The 21,447-nt window shown below is 46.9% G+C and overlaps 1 protein-coding gene across 1 annotated transcript in view; it reads left to right on the top strand.

Annotated features, from left to right (window-relative positions):
* Positions 1-21,447, top strand: part of LOC119395747 (uncharacterized) — a 38,293-nt gene that overhangs the window by 14,600 nt on the left and 2,246 nt on the right. Inside the window, exons 6-16 of the mRNA XM_037662751.2 lie at positions 284-364; positions 9,544-9,589; positions 10,364-10,506; positions 11,933-12,032; positions 13,491-13,573; positions 14,408-14,515; positions 15,057-15,093; positions 15,183-15,241; positions 15,543-15,587; positions 16,764-16,910; positions 18,585-18,626. Coding sequence (XP_037518679.1) covers positions 284-364; positions 9,544-9,589; positions 10,364-10,506; positions 11,933-12,032; positions 13,491-13,573; positions 14,408-14,515; positions 15,057-15,093; positions 15,183-15,241; positions 15,543-15,587; positions 16,764-16,910; positions 18,585-18,626 — 891 coding nt within the window. The remainder of the gene's footprint in view (positions 1-283; positions 365-9,543; positions 9,590-10,363; positions 10,507-11,932; positions 12,033-13,490; positions 13,574-14,407; positions 14,516-15,056; positions 15,094-15,182; positions 15,242-15,542; positions 15,588-16,763; positions 16,911-18,584; positions 18,627-21,447) is intronic.

Below are 21,447 nucleotides of genomic sequence, written 5' to 3'. Positions count from 1 at the left end.
ACTTGTTGACGATGGTTTAGAGTGATTACCATGTTATGATGGTTTAATGTTTTTGCATCGCCATTCTAATGCCAGAAAAATTACAGGTTGAACTTTTCATGCACCTTCAAGATGATTGGTTTGAGCTGGCAATCATTTGTACGTCCAGAAAATGCGAATGAATGCTAACAAAGGCGAATGAATTGGCCTAATTTTTGTGATTACGCTAAGGAAAGTTATTGCTTAAGGTAAATGAACAAGAACCTGCATATTAGCTTCAGGGTTCTATTGTGTTTCCTTGCAGCACATGGCCAGCAACAAACACAAGCTGGTAATGCAGAAAAAGCCAGTGAAACCTGAACGCAAAATGAAGAAGGCCCTCAAGGTGAGTGCTTCATTGCTATACGTTTGGCACAGGGGAACCTGAGCTTTAGAGCAGTGTTTTCGAGAATTTTCATTGAATACAGTGTGTGAATTCAGCACATTCGTGCACTTATATGTGCACAGAAGTGTTTGGGGGTATTTTGCTGGAGGCTACATGGTAGTGGCTCTGTAAATCACGGTGTTGTTTCAGCATCACCATGTGTTTGAACACTAGAAATGTCAGGTTATGGTACAGTGTCTCAGGCAGTGCTCCATGCTTGTGAATGGTTATGAGCCTTCAGGTGTTAAAACAGTCGAAACCTGACATGTGCAGAAATTGCTGTGCCACCTTGTTGTTTCTGAATGAAAGAAGGGGAATTTTTCGAGGAGCTCGTTTCTATTTCAAGTACAACCAAGTAAATGCAACAGGCAATCAGGCCAGGAAAAACACAGGGGGCATTAATTGTTGTCTTTCAATGTAGTGTAATAATTGTGACGTAAATTGAAAGTGGATGAAAAATCACCATTTCTGTCGGTGGAATCTGAACCCACAACCTTCGAATTGCACGTCGAATGCTCTACCAATTGAGTTACGACAAAAGGCGCTTCCCTGTCCACTTCTTTGGGTATTAAATGCGAAGCATTCCTTAGCAAACTTCTGCGACTTCGAGCGTATCTATCTGTCTGTCTGTCTGTTCGTCCGTCCGTCCGTCTGTCTGTCTACAGTCGAACACGGATATATCGAACTCGAAGGGGATCGTGAATTAGGTCAACATATGAAAAATTCGCTATAAAAGAAATACAGGCCCTGAGACCTTACCAGTGGCAGACAATCACCTACAATCGGTGTATTCAAGGATTGACAACTAATTCCGCACACATCATGCAACAGAATGTTTTATTTGCGTGGAAAAAAAATAGCTCATCTTGGCCTGCTTTTTCGTCTTCGCTGGCCTCGATCTTATCAAGGCTGTCCAGGTGCAACAGCCCGGTTCCTTCCATGTCGCCACAACAACGGCTAATCAAGCCGAGTGCTGCCGCCACTTCAGTAGCGGAGTACGTGTGTGTAGCCGTCGCCTCGTCCAGACGATCTTCCTCGTCACTTGAGCTGTTGGCCTGGGCATCCTGGGTCCCTGCGACCGCAGCTACAATGTCCTCGTCAGCGAGGCTCGCAACAGCCTGAACATTGCAGTCTGCTTCCACGAAATCGTCCGCAGACACTTCAGGTGGAACGGCAGCCGGGAAGAGGGAACCAGGCATAGAGTGCCTTTTGTACTTTCCCGTGGGCAGGAACGCGCACACGACAGGCTACCGACGTTCGCTGCTCCGCCGCCTTTGCCTTGATATTCGCCTTGTTCTTCAACAAGGTGCTCGTAGTGCTCCATGGTATCCCGATGTTGTCTGCCACCGTCGAACTTTTTTCGCCCGCCTCAACACGCTGTATGGCTTTCAACCTCGTCGTAAAGTCAAGGTTCTTGCACTTCTCGACGCTGGCCATTGCTACACGAGAAGTCGAAAATTCAAGCAGTCCGCAGCGTCTCTGCACTGCACACACGCAAAAGAGGAATGCAGTGGTATGTGAAAACTCGCGGAAGTGGACTCCGCCAACAAAGCGCTCGCAATCAGTCGTGATGGCGGTGATGGCTGTCCGGGCTACCCAGCTACCTGCGAGGGCAGCAGCGATGTACGAAAAGCGTGAGCTCTGCTTGGCTGAGCAATTACAAAAGACGCGGGCTGTGGTTGGCTAATCAAAACTCACAAGACAGCAACAAAAAAAGAAAGCAAGAAAAGGCGAAAAGAGGAGGCCGCTGGCTCCTTTGTTCCTGCTCTCCGAGCCGAGGGTAACGCAGAGAAAACATAAGAAAGACAGAGAGAGAAAAAAAGAAGGAAAAAAAGCCGTTCCTCAAGTTGGAGAACGCGCCCAACAGGAGTACAGTCCGAGCCCTCTCGCCCTCACGTTTTGCGAGCATTTCGGGTGTCGGCGGTGCCGCGTGCAGCGAGTGTCGAAGCGCAGCTACCAGCTCACGCGCCGTTCGATATATCTGATGGTGGGTAAAAATACCATTCGATATAAATGTGCGAATTTTTATACTTTTACAAGGGATATTCATGGGGATAATTTACGAGTTCGATATAGTCGAAAATTCGATATATGTGGGTTTGATATATCCGCGTTTGACTGTATCTATCTATCTTGCCGCCTACGACTTTGTGCTCTCCTGGTTGTTTCGTTAATGGGATGTATACCAAAATTGGTATGGCATAACAAGACTTCACGACGAACATAAATGATAGGTCATAACATGAAAATCACGACATGTATGTCATGTACAGCATGATTTACATGACATGGTCTCGGGGAGCTCGCGGCTATTTTGCAAGCTTGGCATGTACCAAATTTGGTATTGCGTAACGTTACTGCATGACGAACATGAGTGACAGGTGGTAACATGACAATCATGACATGCATGTCATGTATGGCGTGATTTACATACTACACTCATGGTGCGCTCACGGCCGGTTCGCTTGTCTGATATATACACCAAAACTGGTATTGCATGACGTTACTGTATGACGAACATAAATGACAGGATGTAACATGACAATCATGACATGCATGTCATGTAGGGCATGATTTACATGCCTTACTCATGGTGCGCTCGCGGCCAGTTCGCTAGCTTGACATACACCAAAACTGGTATGCGTGACGGGACTGTATTGCGAACATAAATGACAGGTGGTAACATGATAATCATGAAATGCATGTCATGTAGGGCATGATTTACATGCCACTGTCTTGGCACGCTTCCGGCTGTTTTGTGAACTGGATATATACCAAAGTTGGTATGGCATGAAATCAGTGTGTGACGAACCTAAATGACAGGTCATGCATTGTACAGTGGAACTTCGATTATACAACTTTCAACTCAGCGTATAATGACTTCGTCATGGCAACAGCACGTGGCCAAGGCGTATCCAGAAGTGATCTTAGAGCCAATAAAACAGGCTCACAGAAGCAAACGAACTGCCAGGACAATAAATTTTACTTTCTTTGAAGGAAAATTGTGCTTGTCTCTTAACTTTTTTTCTAATCGTCAACATAGGAGCGTGTTACAGTTTTATCATTAAAATGTGGTAGCAAATATCTTCACGAGCATTTTTATTTTTGAACACGCGAAATCGGGTGCTAGTAAGATTCGTGTAAATACTCTGCTTGAAGGCATAGTCTTTATCTAGATGAGCCAAATAAATGCTTTTTCTTGTCTTTTTGCCCCCCATTGTAAGTCTACTCCATTCAGTGTTTTCAAGTAACATATTTGGATGCACTTGGCATGTTAGCATGTCTCTTTTTGGGGGCACTTCTGATAAGCCGAACTCCTGATAAGACGAACAGATTACCGCGGTCCCTTCGAGTTTGTCTTAACGGGAGTCTACTGTATATACATCAGCCTACAGACGTCGTCGTCGTCGCCCCCACACATCAGATATACTTCCGGAGCCCCTGATTCATTATACAGTGGAACTTCGATTATACGACTTTGAGGGGACCGCGCAAAATCGTCGTATAATCCTGGCACAAACCTACGCTGCTCCGAGGAACGTAGATTAAATAATTGAAAAAATGACAACCATGCATTTTATCGGAGGTGTGAACGAACCTTTATTTCTCACCTTTTAAAAAAATCTGTGATTTTCTTCTGAGAGTTTGCCTAGCCACGACGCATCAGCTTTCTTTCGATAGCTGCAACATCTGGCAGCAAGTCGCCGATCTCGTCGTGTGCGCAAGCAAACCGCCGAATGTGGTCGACGTAGCACAACAACAACACGTCCGCATAAGTCGGAACGGACGCGCTAGCCTCTGCAGCGTCGTCCATCTCTTCCTCGTCGGAAGTTCCCGCAGTGTCGGGACGCACAGTTTCGATAATGTCATCCAGCGACACTTCACTGCACACTGCAACGTCGTCGTCGGCACCAACATAGTCCGCGAAAGATCCAGGCAGCTCCAGGCTGCCGAACTCTGGTTCGTCGTCAACAGGCACTGCAGCTTCACTGGTAGAACAAGCACCACTTCTATTAAAGCCGCACCCCGCCACGGTGGTCTAGTGGTTATGGCGCTCGACTGCTGACCCGAAGGTCGCGGGATCGAATCCCGGCCGCGGCGGCTGCATTTTCGCTGGAGGCGAAAATGTTTGAGGCCCGTGTACTTAGATTTAGGTGCACGTTAAAGAACCCCAGGTGATCGAAAATTTCCGGAGCCCTCCACTACGGCGTCTCTCATAATCATATCGTGGTTTTGGGACGTTAAACCTCGGATATTATTATTACAGTCGAACCTCGATATATCGAACGGCACGGCGATCGCGAAATAGTTCGATATATCCAGAATTCGATATAAAAAATCACGTAAAAAATGCGTCAAGAACTTGTGGAAAACAACCAACGAACCAATCGTGGTGCAGTAAATACTCACTTGAAGATTCAAACAAAGTATTTATTGTGTTGGCTTAAAATACTGAAAAAGAGTAGCCTGCTTTTTGTTGGCAATGGCGTGTTTGACGACTGCGTCCTCAACATAGTCCAGGCGATCCACAAGTGAAAGGCCGGTGCCTTCAATCGCGCTGCAGTGGCGGCGCGCAAGCGGCTACGACCTCAGCTGATGTCGGGAGCGGGGTACCATCAGCGCTTGCGGGATCCACCTCGGCAGCGTCTTCATTCGGCTGCTCAGCGGTAGCTTCGGCGACGATCTCTACATCCGTTAGCTCCGCCGTTGTACCAGTGCTGTCGTCACCTCCAACGAAGTCTTCGATGCACATGCTTTGTGGCTCCGCACCAACAAAGCTCTCCAGCTTGCTCCACGTTTCGGTGAGCTCGCTTTCTTCATCTGCGCATGCCAACCCAGCTTCCTCGGATTCTTCCACTGATGCTTCGTCAGTGCGTCCACCGAAGCCGCATGCCGAAAGCAGTTGGCTATCATCGACTGCTTGACGTTTTCCCACGACGCCTTGAGCATTTGGATGGCGCCCAAAAGATCGATCTTCAGATCTTGGCCCATCCGGAGTCTTACAAGCAAAATGTCGATCAGCCGACGCTTGTAGATAGACTTAAATGTGCGGATAATGCCCTGGTCCAACGGTTGGAGCTTCGAAGTGGTGTTGGGCGGCAGAAATACCACTTCGATGTTGCTCAGCTGGGCATCGGTGTGGTGTGCCGTGCAGTTATCGACGATAAGGCATACCTTCCGTCCCTGACGCACCAGGTCCGAATCCCACGCCTTCACCCACTTGAGGAAAATATCCCTCGTCATCCACGACTTCTTATTCCAGGCATAAGTCACCGGAATATTGGGGCAGTTCCGCATGCACCTCGGGGTTTTAAATTTGCCAATTACAAGTGGCCGCAGCTTCGTGCTCCCATCCATATTGGCAGCCAATAGGACCGTCACACGGGCCTTGCCTTGCTTGCCCCCGTGGCACTTGTCCCCGCGAGTGTCCAGCGTTTGCCGCGGAAGCATTTGCCAGAACAGGCCCGTCTTGTCAGCATTAAAGATTTGGCTCGGCTCATACTTGGCGAGAACTTTGGGCCACTCATGATCAAGCCACTTCTGAATTTCTTCATCATTGACGTCCTCACTCTCTCCCGACACAGTCTTCCCGACAATGTTGAAACGAGTCTTAAAACGTTGTAGCCAACCGCTACTCGCACTGAAATTTTCGACGCTGAGAATGAATGCAAAGTTCTTTGCCTTCTGTTGCAACATCGGCCCCGATACAGGAATATTTTGGGCCCTTGCGTCCATGAACCACTTGTGGAGAGACTTCTCAACATCTTCAAAAGCAGCTTTGCGTACACGCCGTTCGCCCGAGTGCTGACTCTTCTCGGCCTTGGCCTTTATGTCGGCTTTGTTTTTGAACAGAGTACTCAATGTGCTCCTTGGTATGCCTAACCCGTCCGCAACGCTCGACTTCTTCTCGCCATTCTCGACGCGCTGGATTGCTTCCAGTTTTGCTGCAAAAGTCAGGGTCGTCCGTTTCTTCGCGTCTGCAGCCATCGCTACACACACCACAACTGGCGCGGCAGGCCTAACACACGAGCACAACAACGACCGATGCGACGGATGCCTGGCGATACTATCAAGGAGGAGCTGGTGCAACAAGTGCAGTGCGTCGTTGCTGCAAGGCTGCGGCGTGCATATGCCACTACGTTCAAGTGGCGCACTCGGCGCCATCGATGTGTGCAGCAGTCGTAAACGCCCACCGCGCTACCGCTATTTTCGAGAGTTGCGGGAAAGCTCGCCGCCTGTCAACGGAGCGCGGCGGGGAAGCTCGCCGCCTGTCAACGGAGCGCGGGCGGTTTGGGGTGGCCGAGTTCAATATATGCATTATACGTCAAACTTCGTTCGAAATAAAAAATTAAAAATGCATGCGATTTCCCACGTGATATAGGAACCGTTCGATATAGGCAATAATTCAATATGTCCGTGTTCGATATATCGAGGTTTGACTGTATTAAAGCCGCAGTGCCTGAAGGAGTTGGCGATGGTTTCTGGCGTGACTGCGTCCCATGCACTAGCAATGTAGTGCATTGCATCAAGCACAGAAAGCTTCTTATCCAACTGCTTGCGTTCCATGCCCGCCAGCCGACGCTGCACCAGAAACTTCCGATATTTCTGTTTCATGCACTTGATGACGCCAGCGTCAAGTGGCTGCAGCTGGCTAGTGCAATTGGGGGCCAGAAATACAACTTTCACATTTCTCAAATGCGACATATCTGATGGATGGCATGGCGCATTGTCAAGCAGAAGAAGAATCTTTCTGTTCTTAGCCCCCATTTTGGAGTCCAGCTGCTGCAGATAGGTAGAAAACATAGCAGCCGTCATCCAGGCTTTCCGGTTGCACGTGTACTGGCACGGCAGCCTTTTCAAATTCTTGAAGCATCGCTGCTTCTCAAACTTGCCGATCACGAGGGCAGGAAGCTTTTCAGAGCCGTCTTCATTAGCGCAAAGCAATACGGTAAGACGCTCTTTGCTTCGCTTACCCCGTGACAGCTCTCTCCTTTGAATGCCAATGTCTGTTCTGGCTGCATATTATAAAATAATCCAGTTTCGTCCGCGTTGAACACGTCGGACGGCTTGTATTCCCGTATCAATTCCGGCAGCAGTGCAGTCCACTTTTCTACAGTGTCGGAGCTGACTGACGTGCTCTCTCCACAGCAGCGGCTGTACACAACTCCACTGCATTTTTTAAAGCGATCCAACCAGCCATTGGAGGCTTTAAAGTCGTCAATGCCGCAGCGCAATGCAACTGTCTCAGCCTTCTCCTTCAAAATTGCGCCATCCACGGCAATTCCTGAACTGCGGGCCTGACGCAACCACTCAACGAGGGCCTTCTCCATGGCAGCATATTTGCCATCTTTTGCGGCCTTCCTGTTCAGGCCGAACTTTGCTGCATTTAGTAGGATGCTGTCCTTCTTCGCGAGGATCGTTTTCAGCGACGATTCGGGAATGTTCAGGTCGCGGGCAATGCTGGCCTTTGTTGCTCCGTTCCGCTTCTCCGCCTCCTCGATTATGCGAAGCTTTTCTCCGAGCGTCAGCGGTTTTCGGTTCCGCGACATTGCGAGACGCAGCACTCGCAACCAAGAATTCGAAAGCTTCCTCGCACACCAATGTCCGAACACAGAAAATTTTGCACGTGGACACAGCAGCTGCGGCGCAGCACAACCAACCGATGAGGCAAACACGTGAAGGAATGGCTGAATGGCAGCACGGCAGGAGGCCTATTCGATTTGCAAGCTTCGACCAATCGCAAGCGGCTAAAACCCCCCAGCCCTCCGGTAGCTAGACAACGGCGAGTTCCGGTTCCCGTGGCTGTCGCAAACGTTGGCTCAACAATCGCTGTTCGACACGTCCGGTATAACGACACGAAATCTAGTGAAAGTTATCGCATACCAGAAAGCGAAATCGAAATTATCTGCCATGTTATCTGCTCACAACGGTCACTACAAAACCACCCAAAAGAAGAGAGAGAAAAAGGAAAAGGCAACAACGGAAGTGCGCACTGCAATGCGACAAAACGAATGCGCTCCGGCTGGCTCCGGCCAACGTTGGCTCTGGCTAGCTATGGCCGACCGCGTGTTGAAAAATTGAAGAGGCCCTGTGGTGGCAGCGCGGATACGAACTCGGTTCCTCGGTTTCCCAACTTTTTTCACCCGGCCGCAGTGTGTTTGCGTGCCAGCCCGCATCATCGTAGGTCTGTTTTTTTCTCGGACAGTCCAGCGAAGCGTCGTACGAGGCGGGGCCGGCGTAAAATTGCGTCGTACAATTGAGGTTTTTAATACATTATTTCTCTGGGGGTTTTGCCGGGACCAAGCCAATTCGTCGCAGGACCGGGGGACGTATAATCGAAGTTACACTGTATATGCCAGAATATACGTTTCATTAGCATGGTATATATCATATTGTAAATGCCCGCGTGCATGCATGACGAACATGCGATATATAGTGGACTAGATGTCATGACATAAATGGCTTCATTTGCCTCAAAGACAAACAAGGCGATGTTTGCAGCTCTTTGCTGGCTGCTTCGCATTACATCGATTCCCATGGTGCATGGGATCTGCGGAATTTTTTTCTCTAAGTGTAATCCCTGGGAGTGTTAACCAGCACCACTAGTAGCCGAGGTGGCGAGTGTTGAACACACAATACATAATTCTAAGGTTTTGGGTTTGGATCCCACCAATGGAAAGTGGGATTTTCCGTCCACTTTAATTCATTTAAGTTGACGTCATACTTACTACACCACAGTTAAAAACAACAATTAATGTCCCCTATGGTTTACCTGATCTAATTGTCTGTTGCATTGATTCCATTGTGTCTGGTGACTGCTGACAAAAAGCATTCTTCTGACCTATCATGCAAGGGCAAATTGGAAGTTCACCAATTGAACTGTCACACTATCATGCCCCAGCTTTGGCACCATATCTACACTTATACTTCATTGTGCCTATGCCAAGTACACTGTTGTGGAAGGTATGGTGCCAACGGATTTATTCAGGGGTGCGGCCAGTGGGAATTTTGCAGCAGTGTTGCCTGTGCTGTTGTGTGCACAACCAGATACTCTGGATATGCAAATGGTCTTGTGTGAGGGGAATGGATCTGACTCGCTCTTTCTGTGCTCTCACACTGCTGGTCTCTGCTTTCTGCAGCCTTTCTACAAAAGCAAAACAGACGAGGAAAAGAAAGAGAAATCAGGTGAGCATACCAACCAAGTGACCCTGTTGGTTTGGGTCAGCAGCAGCTGCGGCGTTGTGAACAAAAAAAAAATGTAGTATAGGGACGTAGTGCAGCGAGTGGGCACTGTGACTGTATTATAGTGAAACCTCGTTAACTTGAAGTTACTAGGACTATGAAAATTTCTTTAATTAAGAAGCCTTTCGAGTTGACAGAAGATATGCAAAAACAGTATCCAGGGAATACTTAGATAACCGAAGGTAATCGGAAATGCTGGTTCGCCGTGTCCACTAGCTTTGCGGCTCCAAGGGTCATGTTTTTTCAGCAATACTCGATCTCCATTAAGTATTGCTGAACAACTGAAGAGCACACCAGTCAGTCCGGTGCAGTTGTTGAAGGGGCCTACGGCAACCATATCCCTGAAAGCTGCCGCTGAAACAGCCCTTCCGATTAGTAGCTTCTCTTGGAAACACTTAGGCCATTCCTGCCCCGTTGAGTGCTGAGTGGACAGCTCTCCGCAGTGTGATCGTTGTGTCACGAGGACCACATCAGTTGTTTCGTGTACCACGAGCCATGCTACACGTGGCATGCATCTTGAACTGAGTGCATTAGTGTGTAGTAGGGCGATTATTCGTTGCATTCTTGAGGCACAGCATAATTACTGCTTAAGTAGCTGTATAACAAGTCAAGTGAAACTAATGCTTTCTGTCTCTCCTGGCTGTTGTGTGAACAGCTTGTTAGCGACGCTGCACAAAGCATGTGCACTGGCCAATCTGCTATCTGTGCCATGTGCAGACTCCAAGACCGAAAAGGATAAGGACGAGGAGAAAGACAAGCAGAAGGACAAAAGCAATGAAAAGGAGAAGGATAAAAAGGACAAAGAGGAGGACAAAGTGTCGGACAAGGATGAAGCTGACAGAAGCGTCAGCAGCAACAAGGTGAATACCCCATGCACTCGGCCCGCACTGGGCTGGTTGGAGGGTTCGCCGAATGGCGTGCACTGTGCAGCACAGGTGAGTGGCAAGCAGTGGCATTTCTGCACTTGAAGAGCTCGCGTTCACTTGCGTTTGACTTAACACCACTACATCTGTTTCTTGCAGGTCACTGGTTGTCGTGCTGGGCAACCGTGCCTCGCCGATTGCGTGCATTGCACACGGCAGGCACATGTACACTCTGCTCCCATTCCCGACACCAGGCGTGCCTCGTGCACACATGCGCAAAGACAAAAGTGGGCTTGTTTTTGTACACAAGAGACACGCACGTGCTCCTTGTGGGGCCATGGTTTGAATATCTCTTCTCACCTTGAGCATCGCATGCAACTGCGTGCTACTGTCACGTCGTGACCATGCCCTTGGACATGGCCACCACGTGACACATGGTCACGGGATGGCAGAGTGTGTGGATGGCATGGCACGGAGCAGCGACAGATTTTACTGTCTGCGGTCACAATCTCGATGAGAACGTGGATTCTCGATTTGGCTGACGCGAACTCTCGTGTTGTCATCCCAACTTGATTAGAATTCTTTCGGCACTTTCAAGTACAGTCGAACACGGATATATCGAACCATAGAACCATAGGCAGAGAGTTTTCATTTTCCCGGAGGGGGCGGGGGCCCGACTTGCTAGCTCTTCCACATTCCTCTCTCACTCTCCCCATATTGTGAGTGTGTGTGTGTATATATATATATATATATATATATATATATATATATATATATATATATATATATATATATATAGTGGACTTCGCCAACAAAGCGCTCGCGATGGCGGCGATGGCGGCGATGGCTACTCGGCGACCCGGCTACGTGCGAGGGCAACAGCGATGTACGAAAGGCGCGAGCTATGGTTGGCTGAGCAATTACGAAAGGCGCGGGCTGTGGTTGGCTGATCAAAACTCATAAAACAGCAACAAACAAGAAAGAAAGAAAAGGCGAAAGGAGGAGGCCGCCGGCTCCTTCGTTCCTGCTCTCCTTGCCGACGGTAACGCAGAGGAAGCATAAGAAAAAAAAAAGAAAAAAAAGCCGTTCTGCAAGTTGGAGAATGCGCCCAACGGGAGTACAGTCCGAGCCCTCCCGCCCTCACGTTTTGTGAGCGTTTCGGGTGTCGGCGGAGGCGTGGTGCCGCGAAGGTTGTGGGGTGCAGCGAGTGCCGAAGTGCACCTTCCAGCTCGCGCGCCGTTCGATATATCCAGTGGCGGGTAAAAATACCGTTCGATATAACCGTGCGAATTTCTATACTTTTACAAGGGATTTTCAAGGGGATAATTTACGAGTTCGATATAGCCGAAAATTCTATATATGTTGGTTCGATGTATCCGTGTTCGACTGTAGTTGCCTGGCCTGAGTGTCTTCGTGGTTGCAGGTGCGGGAGAAGTACCAGCTTAATCTGCTCGATGAATTGAGCGAACAGCCAACCCTGCGCAATGAGCTCGATTTCATTCGTTCCCATCGGCCGAAGAAAGGTAGGCCTTCTGTGTTTGTTTGTGTTTCCCTTGCTTTTCAGTTATGTCTGTGTTGGTCGGTCCATTTCCGCACCTGTAAATCCAATTAACAATTCAACCTCAATGTAACATAGTCAGTAAAATCAGAAACTTACTTTTTTTGGATCGAAACTTCGTTATATTGAAATTCAGCCTTTTATGCAAAGAGCAGTCACCAATAATTATATTTTTTTTATTATGAAGTGCTGCGAGAAATCTTGAAGTAATAAAACAGCAGAAAGAAAATAATTTCGATTTTTTAAAAAAGTTCAGTTTTGTAGAACCTGAGAGCCTGTTGCCATATTTAGTTTGATGCCACCTCGTCAACGGCCTCATCAAGTGGCCATACAACTCGCGGGAAGCGGAAAGAAGTGCAGTTCCAACACAGTGGCAATTGGCGTGTGCAAAACCATCACACACATTTCGCCGCTGTGGCTTTCCTTCGAAATCTTGTTGTCCAAGGCAATATGTAACTAAGGTTTGCACTAGTCTGAATTGATGTGCAGTGTCAAAACTCGTTGCATGCCCACCACAAAAGCGGGAAGACCTTTGATTCAACATCACTTGAAGGCAAAGTAATATCCTGAATTATGGCAGGCTTGCTCATGGTGACCCTATCTTCTACGTTGTGACATCGCACACATGCACTATATCTGAAAAATTTATCAAGATCCAGTAGGGCATCCCAAATTTCAATCGCTGCAGTGCATTGGCTCAACAAAAGTCTCGTCAGTTTTATCACAAAAAGCCCACGTCATCTTGTGAGCAGTTTAAAAAAAATTGGTCAGCTAACTTAAAAACATGTTGCTGTGCACTCAACAAAAAAGCTTTGATTTACAATAAAGGCACCTGTTAGTTCTGATTGCCTTCACTAAGAATTTACGCCATTTCTTAGCCCATAAAAGTTTCTTTCGACTTTAGGATAAGGAGAGCGAGCTCTGAGATATTCCAAAACCAGCGGCAAAATCCTTTTTTCTTGCCAATCGAGGTCGCCTAAAAGGTAGCCCCGTCGAGGACATCCATTTTCTGAATGGACAAGGTGATTTGTATGATAAGTGGGAAGTCTTTGCGTTTAGTACTACCACCTGTACAGCTGCTCGCGGTTGTCACTTGCCACGCGGCAGCAACAAAAACACGAAATCAGATGCCGATGGAAGGGACATGGGGAGCTGAATACACTGAAACCTCATTATAACAAAGTCACAGCTGCCATGAAAATAACTTCGTTATATCCTAAAATTCGTTATAAACGTTTATTTGTAACACTGTAGCTATGACAAGAATGTTCTTCATTTACTTCGTAATAACCGATAATTCGTTATATCCGTATTCGTTATATCGAGGTTTGAGTATATATAAAACAACATTACTACGTAGAGTGCATGATGTGAGCGGTACTGTGCTCCTTCTCAACTGCGTGTATATGGTTGCCATTTGCAGACAAGAAGACTATTCCGAAACCAGTGCCCTACATGTGCGACATCTGCCACGTGTTCGGCAAGTCTGCCTTTGAGCTGAACGAAGTGAGTTGACAACTTTGCTGCTGTTGCGTCTGTGCTGAAGGCCTTTGCATTCACCACTAAGTTGTGCAGAAGCATAGGGAGCCCTAGAAACACAATGCTTTCATTGAATGCCTTCAAATTAATAGGTCTTAGGGCTCATAGACCCCATTGACTCACGGAGGTTGTGCTCAGATGTTACGCTACTGTGAATATCTCTTGGAAGCTTTATAAGGGCTTCAGGAGCATTACCTGGTTCTACAAATCGCTGTTTACAAGCACTGCGAATGAGCCCCGTAGCCAGAGACTCAGTAGACTGCGAGCCGTGATTTTCAGCTTGCATTGTTGAAAGCATTTGTGGCAGAGCTTGACTAAGTGTCAGCCAAAAGTGTGCGGTGAGCTATCAGGCCACATTGTCACATTTTACCAAGATACCGACGTTATGTATGGCTCTTGCTAACAGGCCTTGTACTGACAGATGGCCAAGTGTACTGTGTCAACCATGTTGGCTTACAGAAAAAGCCCTGTGAGCAGGGGACAGTCAGGCATAGCATAAAGGACTCCACTGTTAGGTTGCCCACGTGATGCAATCCTTGTAGACTTTTCTAAAGCTGTCGTGGTTGCAGTCAGTACAGTTTTGTAGTTTAGCACAGGGTTGTCCCGACGGCAGGGTTTAGCTGAACAACAACTACTAGCTGTGTTTATTGAGCTGTGAGGTTCTGTTCCACTTGCTGCCTTCACGTCAGTTTGGTATGGAGGGACACATCTAGAAGATCTGCACACTTTGTTCGGTTGTGTTGTCGCCGAAATGTGGGAGAACCCACACCAAGTGAGACTTTCGCTAACTTGTCCTTGCAGCACTTGACTAGTGAAGGGCATAAAGAAGCTCTGCGCAAGTTTCTCAAAGGCGAAAAGTCGCCCCCTGACAAGGACAGCAAGGACAGCAAGGACAGTGACAAGCCTACCGTAAGTGGTGCTTCTTTTCGGTGACTTAGAGTTCAGCTACTTGCCATCTTCCGATCGCAATGGTGACCAAAGTTTACCAGCAGTCTTGCACTGTGTTGGTCATTTTTTGTTGAATGTTCAAAATCTTAATCCCTGGAGAATGCACCACTTCATGTGACGCATTCTCCATTTGTTCTGAAGCTTCAAGTTTTAGCATTTCAATGATACAAATCTTTACAAATATCAAAAACTCAGTAGTGTCCGACATTCGTGAGATCCATAATGAACCACAACTGCCGCACCAAGAAATTCGCAAGACATTCTTGTTTACCTATGTCGATTATTTCCAGTTGAGGGACGCTTTCAATTGCTTTCTGAACCTTGTAATTCTGGGCCATGTAGTTGTAGTCCTTTAGACACTTCCAAAGTGCATAGAAATTTGCAGGTGCTCTTTCACCTTTTTTTACCGGAGCCCTGCTTCTGCTGCAGCAGCTTAAGTTCGTTTTTTAATGCAAGTGATGGGTGTGGCATTCCTAGACACGTTTTTTTTTTCTCTTTGCAGGAGGTCAAGGACTCTGAAGACAAAAAGCCCAAAAATCGTAAGTTCCCACAAATCATTGTTTGCTGTCCTTTCGTGTTCTCGTGGTTCGTGCGACGATTAAGTAATGGCTCTTCCGCGTCTTTGCAGCGGAGCTGTATTGTGATGTGTGCCAGCTGCTGCTGCCTTCGTTGGGCACAAAACGCGAGGTGAGCGACACAGCACAGCTAGCATCAAGGATACTCCATTCTTGAGGGAATTGCGCAGTCAAACAGCAATGTTATAAATTCATTGCATAAAGATCCACATTTTCACAATAGTTTGCTGTTTGTATGTGTTTCATGCAACAAGGTGACCACTTTCTTGCTCTTGTGTATGCCTCTTGCTGTCATTTGCATCTGTGGCGAAGGCCTCTTCCTTTCTTGATGCTGTGAGATCATTCCTTCAGATTGGTGCAGCCACGCGTCCTCTTGTTCATTCTCGTATTTTCATTTTTCTTTTATTTTTCAGCACGAAAAAAGCAAGAAGCACAAGTTTCTTGAAGCACTTAGGAAGGTAGGAACTGCAAGCCTTCATGCTCTTTTTTCGCTTCCTTTCTTTTTAAGAGTTCCACATGTTTCTTCGACTGTAGTTACAATAAACGTGTTAAAATACACGCACACACACACACCTAGACTTACTTCCCAGAAACTTAGTTATGGATGACCATATCAAAAATGACTTCGTCTCTTATTGCCTTCTTTATAAAGAGTTGATTTTGCCATTGCTTTTCCTTGCTCCTCTCGTGTCACATATCAGCAGTTAGCAAGTAAGCTCATATCTCTGAAATGTGGCTTCTACTGTTGTTCCGCGGACTTGATTGGTCTCTTTACATTTACCGTCATCCAAGTAGCCACTGATAATGTGGTACTGTTGACCGTGCATCACCCTTAGTTAGAGTTATCCAAATTAAGAGTGATGACCCTCCTCAGTTTTCTCAGGAGAGAGTTTAGAAAGCTGATTCGTGCAGTCTAGGGGATCACACACTTCAGTCATGTTACATAACAGATAACTGTTACATGCTGTATGGATTTGTGAGTCTAGAACCAGCATTTTATAACTAGCTTTTTGTACAACGTGTTAGTCCTCCAGTTTTCAGATAAGCGTATGCATGTAAGAGTATGTGCTAAGAGCTTACTCACGTGAACACGTTGACCAACTATGTCAGTGTGTTTTTTTCTCAGAGTCCTATGAAGAGATTAGGCTGAGTCACTGAGATTGGGTTGCTTTACTGAATGTCCCTGCACAATTGTACACCTGTGGTCAAAAGTATGTGGACCAGGTGTTCCGAAAACTAAAATTGAAGTCTTTTTACATCTCGGTATGGTTACCTAAATGAAACACAATACTGCACTTCAGTTTTAGCATCTCAAACACTTAGCATTGCAAACATTACAGCGCATTGGTCACTTTCAGGTTGTTAGTCTCAGCTCCAAAGAGCTGTTTTTTTTTGTTTCATGGGACTCTGGTTCGCATAGTACTTCTTAATTTTTTACTTTTTACAGTTTTCCATATTTTCATAGTAAAAATGGAGTTGTTCCTAAGCTCCTCATGAACTTGGTTTGATGAAGTTAGTTGTGCTCGTTTCAGTTAATTCTAATGGACAGTCAGTAGCACATGGGTTTTTAATTGCACACCATTTTTATTTTTATTATGATCACACTGATGTTATGAAACGCCCTTTTTGTCTAGAACGGCAAGACAGAATCGCGTTCCAAAGAGGCTACCTCCGCGAAGAAGTCGGAATCGACAAAGACAGTCACTGCAGCTAGGACAGCAAAAACTCTTCACTGCAGTGTCTGCCAAATGGATTTGGAGTCAAATGAAGCCATGGAAGAGGTGAGCCTACCAGGCACATTGATCCATTGTGTTTGCAGTTAATGTTAAACTGTTAAACTAAGTGAGAGCATGTTAATGCAAAGTGAGTCACACTACTGCGTCACACAACTGACTATTTCGTGCATCCTGAAAATCTAGTGGAAAATATTTATTTGGGGATGTTCGAAAGAAGATATTATGCGCACTTACTGTTGGTCTGTTCTTGCTTAAACGTTGCAAAAAGTTCACGTTTCATTGTTGCTAATTTTCAGTGTAACACTGCGTAGCTAGTTGCCTTGTTTTAACGGAGAGACCACTGACTTTTGGTTTTCTGTGAGCAAACATCTTCTGGCAGTCCCGGAAAGCTACCACTCAGGAATTACTTAAAGGGATACTGAAAAAAAATGCAAAAAAGATGATGAAAGCATTGATTTCGACTCAGGAATACACGACTGTTCCGATGAACGGTGTTTATTTTACGTATTTTTGAACAGGTGGCTATATTTTGGAGGATTGTGAACGTAATATGGCTGTACGCCAGCGATGCGTGCGGAGCTGTGCTTCGATTGTCAGGATGTCAAGCGTCTCGGCGGCAAAAGAAGCAGCAACAGAGACAGGCAGCCGGTGCACCTTTTTCTGTCCTGCTACTTCCCTTTCTCCACCTCTCCTTTACATCCCACTCTCCCCCTTCCATGAAGGCACTGAGGTGTGCCCCCACCTGGGAGCATTGTTCGCTATTAATGCTGTTCGTACTGGTTCTAGGGACCGTAGTGCTGGTTTGTACGGTTGTAGCAGAGAGGGTTGAGAGACACGAACAATGGCTGGTGATGCTTCCAGGGAACACGGTTGGCACGCCCGTTTCTGACGAGTTAAACATCACCTCTTCTAGTGCGCGGTGCAACCGCTAGATGCGGCAGTTTGGGAAAAATGCATTAAATTTATTATTTTCTAAAAATTGCTGCCTGAAAACAAGGTTGTGTCAACCAATATCAGCACCTAAGCTTTTGGTCGGACTGAAAATCTTGGTGGCAAAAGTTTTTGTTCAGTATCCCTTTAAAACGCAAAACAATTAATGACATTGCTCTCAAAATCTCAACTAGACATTGTTTGGTTCGATGCTAATGAAAAACAAAACAGATTCTACATTTCTTTTTTTTTTCACCATAAGCAGATAAAATGGCATTTTCAAGTCAACCACTCTGCTCACTTGACAGCCACTTCCTGAGCAGTTGTTCTCCACAGCTGTTCGCAGGCGACAGCACAAGTCCATGAAAATGTAATCTTTGCAGCAGCTGGTCTTTTCTTTTCTCTCTTTTTTTTTCGGCTTTGCTGAATGTTAGTACATTGGAAGGCAGTGACCATTTGGACACATTGAATTGGCATTAAATGAAAGTTCTTAAAGTTCTGGAAGATTTCCACGGTCTGGTTTCGTCAGTGTGATGGTTAGAAATGAAACTTGCTACGTCCTGCTTAGCACCAAAGTTGCACTACTTGGGTATTCGCAGGCTGAGCTCGTGGATGAAGTTACACTTTTGTATTGGGAGAGGTCTTCCTGGGCGGTAGTAAGGAAACAATGCCGCATGAAATCCTTAACAGCAATGCGGTGCTGGCTGTACAGCCTTCTTTAGCTTGCTTTTGAATTTCTTGTTGTTTATAACACCAGAGTGTGCCAACAGTGTTCCATCTCCTTTGCAGCACATCGAGAGCAAAAAACACAAGTTCCTTTCTGCATTGAAGGTAAGCCTTTACCTCATCGGCCCTGCTGTGTAGTGGTTACCCTGATGAAAGGAGCGATTGCACTGCTAGCGAGACAGATATGCTTGAACACCTGAAACCCAATGCAAGGCTTGCTTTGCATTGATATAGCTCAAAGCCTAAGCATTGCGCCCTATGACCGTTTGCCTCGAGAAAGCTGTTGTCTTCTTTAATTAAGTATGGATGGCTGCCAGTTTCCATTATTTGTATGTATTCACGTGACATTACATGCTCTATAGTACCTCTCCAAAAAAATTTCTGCAACAGATACTGTATATACTTGCATCGTTATCATTATTGCCATTGAGTTGACGTCACTGCCGCATAAAAGCTTCCCCCAGTAATCTTCTCGCTCTCGTCTCGTGCTTGCAAATTTGATACAGTTATGTTGCTGTGCCATCTTAACCCTCGATTTCCTTCGCTTTGCACTCATTATGCTACTGCCGGCTACCTGCTGTACACATCACGCAACTATAGCTCAGCTCGTCTGATTTCTCTCGCTGTCTGCTAGGTCATTATCCAGTCATTTTTGCCCTCTATACTCTTACTTCTCTGTCTCTTGCCTGGTCTGTTATGGCCGTCATTTTCCATATGATATCATGTTGCACTCAGCCATGTGGTTTAAAAAATTGCAGTTGATAGTTCTCGACCTAGCTTGCATGAATTTATACAGTGGAACCTCGTTAATGTCTACCTGCCGGGAACGCCACATAACTACGCACTAAATGGTAGTACGCATTAACCACCAAGTAAAAATTTGCATCTCCTCGCGTACGTCATCACCACCAGCAAAGAAATATATACAGTGCCACAGCAAATATTGCCTAAACTACCCACTGCAAAGCCTTTTCTTTGTTTTTGCCAAAGTGGAGAAAAGATTCTGGCACTCTCGCACGACCGTCCGGTTGTGCCGATAGCACGCGGTGGCGACACCAAGGAGCATTTCGGAACTATTACAGGGTCCGGTATACGCAGTGACCGACATAGCGACGGAACGGACAGTGTCTGCTATATGTGTGTGCGTCTGCACCACGATCTGCTCCTAAACGAAAACTGACGCAGTTCCAGTGAAACGCGGTACGGCTGCGTGGAGCCGATCGTCTCCTGGCTAGTTGCATGCAGCGCGTCGCCTTCTTGGCTCACGCCGTCACTGCCTTGCTCTACCACACGCGTGTTCTTCGTACCCACTTCGCTCCAGACCGTGCACAGATGCGGCAATGACGAACTTCCTGCAAGCGATGTGCCCTTCGCAACGCTCTAGCGGTCCTGTCCTGGCAATGGACGGAAGCGCGTTTGGGCGGTCGCCCAATAAAAGCGTGCAGCATGGTTACAACAGCGCTACGCTTGCTGTGCCGTACACTTGCGTTTGGAGTGATAGCGTCAATGCAAAGAGGTTTCGCGTCACCCTCGACCAGCAACGCTCAACTCCGCAACAGCAAGCTGCTTTCGTTTTTACAAAGCGGCGCGCGCTTGAACACAGCCCCGCACAACGACGCGGCGGCCCAGCGCGTGCAGGTTGTCGCTTATTAAAGGCGTGCAGTAGGCTTAAAGTTGCGCTGCGCCGCACGCGTGCCCGAGCAGATATCTGAAGATACCTATTGTGATAAGGTTGCCGGCGATAAGTCATGCCAGCGCGTTCGTCGGTGGCCGCCGCCTCACCTTCGTACTTTGCCGATGCTTTCCCGCAAAGGCGTCGCCGCAATCGCGCGGAGGTCGGAATCAGTGATCGACCAATCTACGCACTTCTCGAAAAGACGGAAGACCTTTGGCAGCACATTATGGCGTCCGGAAGTTCAGCGGCGCAGCAAAATTTTATGCCACAAAAAGTTATCACGGTACGCAGGGTACGCACTAACCGGTAGGCGTAGGACGAAGCACTACGGCTTAAGCGGTCAGCGAATGCATTAGGCTCTACGAGGCTTGGTCGGGGATTCGTCGCAACTACGTTTTAACCGTTAGTATGCTTAAAGCGGGTACGTATTAACGAGGTTCGACTGTAATTTGAATGAACTCATTAGACATAAATTGGGCAAATTGGGCATCTTATCGCTTATTTCGATGCAGAGTCAACTCCGCATCAAAAAGAATTTAACATCTCTGCGGTTGAGTTGTGAAGCTCATGGAGCTTGCTACGTTACTACATTTGACAAGCTTTGAACAGCAAGCAAAGACAGGGTAGTGGCAACCTCCTTTTGCATGGCTATGTGCTCACTTTTATGGCCTCAGGCCAGGAGGAACTAGGTCACATGTCCATCTGGGCGGCCAGGTCAGCAGTATGTGCGCAGGCTTGCTCCCGTCACGTAAGTTACTTGAGTGCTTGCTCTCAAGTAAGGGGTCAGTGTCTAAATAGGCTCCGCACGATGCACTACTAACACTCCACATGCGTATACAAACAACACGTTCGTTTGGATGTGCGGCGTCACACTCACATTCACGTTGCAGTTACGCTGTTGTGTTACGGTCATAAAATCATAACACTGCCATGCCAAGGCAAGTTGTTGCACCCTGCTTTTTATGTCACCAAGACTTTTTCAGCTCAGTTTGTTACTCTTCATTTCTTGCAAAGGCACCAGCTAAGGTCTACGTTCATGCTCCTCAACCAACTTTCTGAAAATAGCAAAGCGTAGCATTCTGGCACTCTCCATTTCTGGAAAAAAGCGCACTTCTTTTAAAACAACTGGTCAAAACAAGTACGCCTCACGGTTATGAACAAGTGAAGGTAGTACTTTCATATTAAGTATCTCATGATTAAGTAAACCTTTTATAACAACAATTTTGCTGTGTAGATGTCACCCTGACTGGT

Source organism: Rhipicephalus sanguineus, chromosome 6 (assembly GCF_013339695.2).
Source record: "Rhipicephalus sanguineus isolate Rsan-2018 chromosome 6, BIME_Rsan_1.4, whole genome shotgun sequence".
Taxonomy (NCBI): domain Eukaryota; kingdom Metazoa; phylum Arthropoda; class Arachnida; order Ixodida; family Ixodidae; genus Rhipicephalus; species Rhipicephalus sanguineus.
Note: the sequence above shows the minus strand (reverse complement) of the source record. Positions and strands in the feature narration are given on the sequence as shown.